This window comes from Fulmarus glacialis, unplaced genomic scaffold (genome assembly GCF_000690835.1).
Source record: "Fulmarus glacialis isolate BGI_N327 unplaced genomic scaffold, ASM69083v1 scaffold9631, whole genome shotgun sequence".
Classification (NCBI taxonomy): Eukaryota; Metazoa; Chordata; class Aves; order Procellariiformes; family Procellariidae; genus Fulmarus; species Fulmarus glacialis.
This window is the reverse complement of record NW_009190851.1, coordinates 14,176-23,505: the sequence shown is the minus strand read 5'-3', so window position 1 is coordinate 23,505 and position 9,330 is coordinate 14,176. Positions and strand designations below refer to the sequence as shown.

The following is a 9,330-nucleotide window of genomic DNA, read 5'->3' as shown; positions in this document are numbered from 1 at the left end:
CTTGTGGGATTGCAGCACATCTGTTTCCGTATTGGATCATTTTCTCCCTTTCCTTGTGCCTGCCAAACTGTTTTTCCTACCTTACTATGCTGCCTTTTTTCTTAGCCTAAACCTGTAGGGAGTAAATTCATGCACGCATAAGCACACACATATATGCCGTTTCAAGCATTGTGGACTTGTACCTTGTAGTTGATCCTTTTTCTTTTTTTTTTTTTTTCCTTTTTTTCTTTTTTTTGCTCTTTTGATTATCTGAAATGTTTCCAGGCTTGGGCTCTTTTTAAAGGAAAGTTCAGAGAGGGCATTGATAAACCAGATCCCCCTACCTGGAAGACAAGATTAAGGTGTGCTTTGAACAAGAGCAATGACTTTGAAGAACTGGTGGAGAGAAGCCAGCTGGACATCTCAGATCCCTATAAAGTGTACAGAATAGTGCCAGAAGGAGCTAAAAAAGGTAAAGCATCTCAAATTCCCTGTGTAACCGAGTGTGAATATGTCTCATTGTAAGCATATGAGGACTGAAGTGTGCTTTTCTAGAACGGCCCTGCGGTTTTTTAAGTCTTTTGAGGAGCCAAAACGCAGGGCTCAAGTGCAGCTTGTTCTGGTGACCTAAGAGGCTGCGTCTGCGGGGGGCGTTTGAGTCGGAGCGCTGAAAGGGAGCCCTTGCAGAAGATGCAGACAGGCGCCCTGCACACTGCTGGAGGAATTGCTCTTTTAGCTGGAGCCTCCCTGCCAGCTCTCTGTAGAGGGAGCCAAGCAAGTGGCTCAAGGGACAGGCAAAAAAAAAAATTGCTTGCTGGATCTAGGTTTTAAATACAGGAAAGAGCAGAAGTGTTTTGAGCCGGACAGTAGGTAACTGCTGTGGGGGGAAGAGCTGGGAGCGAGGGATGCCCAGCCCGCTGCCTCCTGGGCAGAGGCTGGGGCAGTGCCTGCTCTCCAAGAAGCCCCTGGTGCCAGGCAGGGCTTGCGGGAGGCAAAGGCTTGGCAGGGCCCGGGGAGGGCATCCTGGCGCACTCGGTATGGCTGGGCAGCTCTTTTCTGTGGGGCACCGGGGAGCCCAGCGGGACAGACTGCCTGCAGGAGCTGCCTGCAAGGGAGGGCCGGGAATCCTGTCCCAAACGGGCACTGGAAGGCATTTTAGTCCTCTGCTTGTTCAAAGGCAGGTTGTATGGATTTGTCTTCAATGTGCCAATTTCAGATTTCCTTAAGATGTGGTTGACATTGTTTATTTTCATCCCTCTGGTGAGCATAGGTGCAAAACAGATCAACATGGAGGAGCAACCGTTAATGATGAACCATCCCTTTCCAATAACATCTCCTTACACTTCACTACCATCTCAGGTATGATATTAGTTACGCATTTCGCTCGGTGCTCGTACATTGAGCAGCATCATTTCTGTGCTATGTGCTATGTCTGTCTTTGCTGGCGTGGCTCTCTAGTTCTCTCTGGGAAGAAACTTTATTATGAAAACTGAGAAATCCAGAAGCAACTTTTCTAATGTCATATGAGGCCACAGGGCAGTTGGTGTCCCTTGGTGTTATTTATCCCTGAGTAATAGCTCTTTTCTGTTGGGCGATAGATATTAGTGCACTGCCGTTCTGTTGATGCCAGAATGTAAGCACCCAATGAAGCCTTGCTCTTCCAAACAGACATTTACCAGCAATGCTTTGACTGCCTTTTGTTATTCCACCCTGCTTGTTATTTACACCAGTGGTGAGAAGTTCATTTGAAAGCCTCATTGGTGGTGGTGGCGAAGAGCCATTCGTGTAGCCTGGGCAATGCTTAGACCTCTGCGGGCTTTGGCAGAGCAAATCAAGGAGCTGAAATGTGAAAGCTGGTGCAGCGCAGAGCGTTAGTTTTGACAGCTGCCGAGTAAAAGAATATCTCGTTAAATTGAATAGGTACCAAACTACATGGTGCCGCACGAACGGAACTGGAGGGAGTTTGCCCCGGAGCAGCCGCATCCCGACATCCCCTACCAGTGCGCCAGCGTCCCCTTCGCAGCTCGCAGTCATCACTGGCAAGGGCCTGGCTGTGAAAATGGTAAGACGCTGCCATTTAGGGTTGCTTGCTGAGGTTGTTCACCTAGAAGGACAGCAGATTTCAGGTTTCTTATTCGTGGCTTTCATTGGAATTAACAGAATTGGCCGGAGAGGAGTGCTGGGCTCCCTTCAAAGAGAGCCACGGAGCCTGTGGCAAGAGCCTTTGTCCTGGTTCTTGCTTTCACTGCCGCCAGGACACGGTGTGTGAGCTGTGCAGTCCTCTGAGTTGATACAAGCCAGCCCCCAAAAGTCCTGAGCTGTCTCAAAAGCCCTGAGCAGTAAGAAGGGAACCAACCCCCCAAAACCCCCAAATGGGAACATGTGGTTTTTAGCTTTGCTTTCTGATTTTGGACCTTTTGAGGCACAAAAGTGAGGTTTTCCCTCCAGCCTTGTCGATTAGAATGGCATTATTCTCCCAAGAGGAAAGCTGAAATTGCTACTTGATTTTAGTGCTGTGGCAATGGGACAACTTGTCACGGACTGAGTCTCTCTTGGGGCTGTACAGCAGAAACAGAATAAAGGAACGTTCCCTTCTCCGAAGATCTCACAGTACCAGAGTCTAACACAATCATGGCTTTCCAAGCTCTGCATCCTTAGGAAAAAGCCTGAATTGCGAAAATTGGCAATGCTGAAGCCTGCAGGGGATAAAACATAAGAGAAAGGGAGCTGTGTGCTGTAGACCCTTGCAGGATAACTCACCTGAGGACGCAGGCTTTTGCTTCGGGAGGAGAAGCAGCTGGTTCGGAAGGGCAGGAACGGACGGGAAGCGAGGAAGGACTTCTTAGAGCAGATGCTACATTTTCAGAGGACAGTTCTGTAGAGGTTTTGGTGCAGAGAAATAAACTTCTGTTTCTTTGGGTCTGCTAAAATGTAAATGCTCAGTGCACTGCAACTTTTGCTGGCAGTATAGTGGAATTATTAGGCAGAATCCTTTGGTTTTAGTTGAGCTGTTTGCCAATAAAAAATCGAGGTATCAAGCTGAGTGAACTGTGCCCTGAAGTACATCCCCTGCAGCAGTTAAACACACATTCCGACGCTTTGTTGAATTTGGAGGCAGTTGTTAGTGGCTGGTATTGGGTTTCTCATTGGGCTCTAAGACTTCTCCAGGAGATGCGGGTGTTTTGTGTCCGCATCGCTCCAGCTCCTGATTGTGGTAGATTCTGCTGTTGGGAAAGGTAGCGTGTTCTTGCCTGCAAGTCACTTGCATCACCCTCCAGAGACTTTCACTGACATTAAGAAACAGTGGAAAACATCAATTGCCTGTGTTATAATCCACTTACTGATAGGCATCTCTTGGAACAGTCTAATAGTACTCCTGGTGATAAACCCCTAGTAATCTCCTGCTGCACAGTGTTCTTTACCTGCTTTTTAAAGAGTGTTAATTCCAGCTTTATTGTTATACCTGTCTTTAGTAAAATTCCTTATACTGAATGGATTATTTTATGCAGGCAACTTTTAAGAGCACTATAGTCTAGTTAAAAATGTAAATTATTTCTGTAATAGAATAACGTATTAGGTAAGAAAAAAGTACTAGGGGGAATACTGAAATGCCAAGGGAGTATTTCTTGCAGACCCAAATAAAAATGCGGTCCAAATAACATCTGGTAGAGCTGGCATACCTGGAAAAATTGGGAAATAAGACCTTTTTAAAAAGAAGGGGGGAAGAGAGAGAATTCCTGTTGGGGCCCAGAAAGACTCGCTTTTGCATCGCTGTGATCTCTGCCCGAGCCTTTCTTTTAGGATTTAGGCAGCTGTCACTGACTTTTGTTTGTGAAAACAGGTTGTCAGGTGACAGGAACCTTTTATGCTTGTGCCCCTCCTGAGTCCCAGACTCCTGGCATCCCGATTGAGCCAAGCATAAGGTCTGGTGAAGCCCTCGCCCTGTCAGGTAAGGTCCGTAACCCGCCGGGTTTCTGGGGAGCTTGACAAGAGACTCCCGCTTCTGACTTGCCCTGGCACCGTCTCTCCTTTCTGATGAAAGGAAAAAAGAAGAAACCTCTTTAATGAACGAACTGGGTGTATGGGCTTCAGCCTCTGCTCGCTGGGATAGTTAAGCACTTGTAGCCCCGGCTTCAAGGGATCGAGGGACTGTGGTTAAAGTTAATGGCAGTGCTTCGCTGGCTCACGGTGTTAGTGCTGGGTTGCTTCGGTGAGCCACCAAATCAGGGAATTTGGAAATTTTGGGATTGTCAGTGACTTTTAGCTCAGTTTTTTATTTGGGAGGAGCCCCCGCAAAAGCTGGTGTTATCTGGGTGCCTCGCTGTGCTCCTGCTGGTGCCATCTGGCTTTGCTCTGCTTCATTATTCCTGGTGAAAAAAAGGCATTCGGGAAAGAAAAGGAAGGTTATTTCAGCCAGGTTTGCAGACATCTGGATGCTGGGGGACTTTGTGAATAACTCTGGGAAAAGGTGTGGGAATGCGCTTTTCTCCGAAATAATGGATAAAACTGTAACGTGACGCTCGGCAGGTTTCTTCAGCGGGATTGTTCTCCTGAATCAGGGTCTGTATGTACGTATGTATGTGTGTATATTTGTGTGTATGTGTGGGTATATATATACACATATGTTATATACACACACATTTTTTTTTTTATATATATATATATATTCAGTGCTGTGTGAGTTCTTAGGTGTTAGCCAAGTTGAGTGAATGGCTATTTGAAAGTAAGGCTGGGGATTTCAGGTACAGCCCTGTTGGAGCTGGAGCCAGCAGTCGCTTCTCTTCAGGCAGCTGAGTGCAAGTTTGCAGGTCCCCTGTGCTGAAGCCTCTTTTATGCAAAATCTGGGGAGAAACACAGCTACTTCCTGATTAAATCTGAGGAAGTGTATTGAGCCAGTGGGTTTAATTGTGACGTGAACTTGGAAAAAGTGATGAACAACAACTTCTCGTGTGCAGACTTTTCCTTTTAAACAGAAATGTGAAGTTTGCAGGGTGCTAGTTGCTACCAAATTCCCACATTAGTAGCCCTTATAATAAAATGAGAGAGCATTAATGCTACCGGGCCCCAAAAGTTTTAGTATTCATATTCTTTAGGTTATTTTTGCCAATGGGAGCCTGTCTTCTGGGTGGTGGTGACCACCAGGCTCAGAAATCTCATGCAAACTTGTCTCTTGGCCTTAGTACAGATCTGCAACATAAGACATTCGTACTAATGTATCACAGTGATTCTTTGGTTTTTTCCTCCCTGTAGATTGTCGGCTCCACATCTGCTTATATTACCGTGAAATATTGGTAAAGGAGGTGACAACTTCTAGTCCTGAAGGTTGTAGGATATCCCATGGCCAAAGTTACGAGGTCAGCAGCCTGGAGCAAGTTATCTTCCCTTATCCAGAGGATAATGGCCAGAGGAAGAAAATAGAAAAACGGCTGAACCACCTGGAACGAGGAGAAATACTGTGGATGGCACCTGATGGCCTCTACGCTAAGAGACTTTGCCAAAGCAGGATCTACTGGGATGGGCCTCTGGCACTCTGCAGTGACCGACCCAACAAGCTGGAGCGGGACCAAACATGCAAGCTCTTCGATACTCAGCAGTTTTTAGCAGGTAATTCCCACTATGGCTTTGATATCATTTCCGGAGATGTCACCCGGTCACTCCCACATCAGCTTTTCGGGGGTGCTCTTTTTGTGTTACCTTATGAGTTACAGTAAGAATTACCCCTGACTTCTTCTTCTGGGCAAGCACAGTCAAGGGGTAGTTGACTCCTGAATGATCCCGTCAAATTCTGCTCTCCGTGCACGTTCAATGCCCCTGCACAAACCAGCAGGAGTGAACTGATGCTCGGCTGGTGACACCCCAAACCTCACATCTCTTTAAGAAGCGTAAGGAGGAACCAAACAAAATAGTCTTTCCATGTACGGGGTGACAGAGGAAAGTGGATCCTGATCTTGGATCTGCTAGTGTAAGTCCTGGGCAGGTCTGCGGTCTGCACTCGTGCTGCCTCAACCTGACCCAGAGCGCGCCCGAGATCTTGCTCAGAGTATACAAATGTCAGCATGAATTTCAGTAGAAAGCCTTCTTTTCAGTCTCTGCCAGTGCTTAAAAGATATCTGGGGGGTGAAAAGGATTTCACAAGCTCTGGAGTTTCCGGATTGCTCTAAGCAGGAAGGTGCATTACCTCTCCAGAGCAATGTGGGAAGGTCTCGTTTTGCACAGGGCAGTTGGGAGCATCGGTACGGAAAGGGCAAGGTCACGCTTCGGGTCGGTGCCTCCTCCTTCCAGCCCATGGAGGGAAGGAGCAGAGCCTCAACCCCTCTTCCCAGCACTTCTGAGCACTTAGAGGGAGGAAAGCTGTCCCCCCAGAGAAACTGGTGGGAGCCGGTCATTGTCACAGAGGACAATGCAGGAATACGTTGCCCCTTTTTCGAGATGTGTGGCATCGCTACAGGTGAACGTGTACAGGTGGCGTGTTTTCCCATTAGAACAGGGCATCAGCGCTGGCATGAGTCTCTTAGGAAAATAATGCCTTGCAAATTGAAAAAAAACCCCACCAAACCCAAACCAGCAGCTTTAGCCTACTTTATATTCCAAGGTTGATGCACCATCCTAGCAAAATGGTCAAGCAAGAAATGCATATAAAGAGAGAAATCTCATATGGATGTGAAAATTGACAGTTAGAAAGGGGAATTTGAGGTCAGGGTATTGGTTTGGGCTTCAATCACATGCTAATTTAAAGTCGTATAATTCTGCCTCTGATGATGGTTTTGGAAATCCCTTTCCCTTTTCTCAGGTGGTTTTTTAGATGTACTCTGGGTTCTTCCAAACGGTTGACAGGACATCTCTTTTTAGATGCCTAACCCCAAAGATAAGCTCAAGCAATAGTTATTTTTTCCCCCTCCTGAATTACTTATGCACCAATGCCTGTGCAAACCCAAGCATGTGGTTGAAGTCATAGCCTGCGGTGTGTGCAAAGTGAGTTTTTGCATGTGTTGATGCTCAGCTAGGTTTGTAAGTGACTTGCCATGGGTGCATCACATCTGCATGTTAATTGAATGTACTGAGGTCCCAGACCGCAGGCAAGCTTGGGGATTCCCCCCTTAGGAAACCAGGGCTTCCTTGGGAAGAGTCGCAGGAGACCCCTACCAGGAGAGGAAATATTGAACAGCAGAGAAAGGGGCAGAAGCAGAACTACTGTGGACCACAGCTATTAGGACCCCGCTGAGGAGCTGGACCCTGCAATGCAAACTGCGAGAGAGCATCGAGGCCCCTGTTGAGCAGCCTGGACTGTTGAGAAGGCTAAAATGGCAATAAATCAGAAAACAGGTGGATAGTCTCTGGGGAGTACTGTGTAATAAATGCAGTAAATTGGGCTGGGTGGAGAGTAGGAGGATAGAGGAAGAGAATTTGGGAGCATGAGGGCGGCAGCCAGAGGAGGGTTGACTTGGCAGAAGAAGGGGCGGCTGGAGCTGGAGTAGCAGGAGATGGGGAGCGTTTGGGGAGGCGCGTGGGGAGCCTGCGGCGCAGTAGGAGGCACTTGGGCCTGGAAAGGGACACGGAGCGAGCGGAGGGTTTTGGAGAAGCGCGGGGCTGACCTCAAGCCCTGATTATCCTGCTGGTGGAAAAGAAAGGGCTTTCTTCTGCAGGTCCATGCCACGGGCTGCTGTGTGGTGCTCCCATGGGTAGTCAGGATTTGGAGAATTGCTGAGGCCAAGTAAAACTGGGGGAAAGAGGAAGATGGCAGAAGTTCCCCCTTAGCAGTATGGCGTTGGACTGGCCTTGGGTGGATCGTCCTTCCCTGTGCTGTGGCAGCACAAAGGGAAGGAGGGTCCTATGGAAAATCTCTCTTCCCTCCTGGCATATCTCCAAAAAGTTCACAGTGCTGTTGGGGGAGACTCTGGGGAGAACTGTGCTTTACGCTGTGTTTTAAGTGAGCTGCCCGTTGTTTTACTTTTATAACTGATCCTCCCAGTAAGACCAGTACTCCCAAGCCAGGGTTGGGACACTGTTGTGGTAGCTGCTGAATTCACACCTTGGTCTGAAGAACTTGCAGTTAGAGTAGAAATGGCAGCGGTGTATTTTGGGGAAAAGTGCATTTGTCGTGCCAAGTTTGAAGACTCTCCTTTCCCTCTATAGCAGGGGGTGCTTCATTATAAGACTTGGTTTTGTTATTAATTTCAACTTTTTCTAGAAAGCGTGAACAGGGTTATAAATTAAAGTGAAATCTTTTATTGTAGAAATGTATGTAGAAATACTGCATGTAACGCAGACTTTAGCAAGGATATTGTGTTAGATGGAATTTTCTCTTTTCTGGCAGGAAATGCAGTGTCTAAAACACAACATAGTGATTTTGGTCCAAGTGGAAGTCTCTTATAAAGGCCTCCCCCACTATCTTTCGTAGGGGACACTTTGGCTGTTGGAGTAATTACATAATTTGACCTTTTCCCTTTGTGCAAGGGTGTGAGTTAGTGAAGAGAGCGCAGGAGCGCAGAAGACACAAGCTCTTTTGCTGCCTCGGTGCATGGCTTAAATAAGGTCCTTCACCTTCCCGTGCCTCCCCGTCCCCCACTAGCACAGTGATGACAGTAGCTCCATGACTGTGTCTAGCTGAGGCTGAATTTCGTGCCTGGCCTACTACTTTGAGTCTCTGGCCCTGCTAAGCCATTGGTTTCAGAGCTGCTGTTGGGCATCCCACTTGAGTGGGTCCTGGCTACCACCAGTGTCTGCTCCAGGAGGTTCTGCTGTGGAGGCCCAATAGAAACAGTAATTGGAAGACATCCTGGTTTGCGCATATGAAATGACTTGTGAGGCAAGGCAAATAGAAAAATTGCAGTATTATAACTAGCTCCCCCTGATCCGTGGGAAAGTCTCCAAACTCGGTGTCTTCTCCTTACCTCCTGTCTTTTTCCTGACCTCTCTCATCCTCCCCTGGAGTTACTTCATCTTCTCCCACTCTTCTCCAGGGTCTTCTATTTGAAGCTCAGCCATCCGCAAAGTCTTTCTTACCGGCCTGTACTGATTTTGGCTGGGGTAGAGTTAATTTTCTTCATAGCAGCCCATGCGGTGCTATGGTTTCCATTTGTGATCAAAACAGTGCTGGGATAACACAGGGATGTTTTAGCTAATGCTGAACAGTGCTTGCACAGCATCAAGGCTTTCTCCATTTCTCACTCTGCCCCCACAGCGAGTAGGCTGGGATGGACAAGAGGTTGGGAGGGAACACAGCTGGGACAGCTGACCCAAGTTGACCAAAGGGGTATTCCCTACCATATGACCGTGGTCAGCAGTAAAACTGTGGGGGGGGGAGTTTGCCAGAGGTTGCTGTTGCTTGGGAACTGGCTGGGGCTTTGGCGG

The 9,330-nt window shown here is 47.7% G+C and overlaps 1 protein-coding gene across 1 annotated transcript in view; it reads left to right on the top strand.

Annotated features, from left to right (window-relative positions):
* The first annotated feature begins 263 nt into the window (after positions 1 to 263).
* Positions 264 to 9,330, top strand: part of IRF4 (interferon regulatory factor 4) — a 13,244-nt gene continuing 4,177 nt past the window's right edge. The window contains exons 1-5 of the mRNA XM_009586453.1: positions 264 to 451; positions 1,250 to 1,338; positions 1,900 to 2,041; positions 3,821 to 3,928; positions 5,230 to 5,583. Coding sequence (XP_009584748.1) covers positions 1,267 to 1,338; positions 1,900 to 2,041; positions 3,821 to 3,928; positions 5,230 to 5,583 — 676 coding nt within the window. The 5' untranslated portion in view covers positions 264 to 451; positions 1,250 to 1,266. The remainder of the gene's footprint in view (positions 452 to 1,249; positions 1,339 to 1,899; positions 2,042 to 3,820; positions 3,929 to 5,229; positions 5,584 to 9,330) is intronic.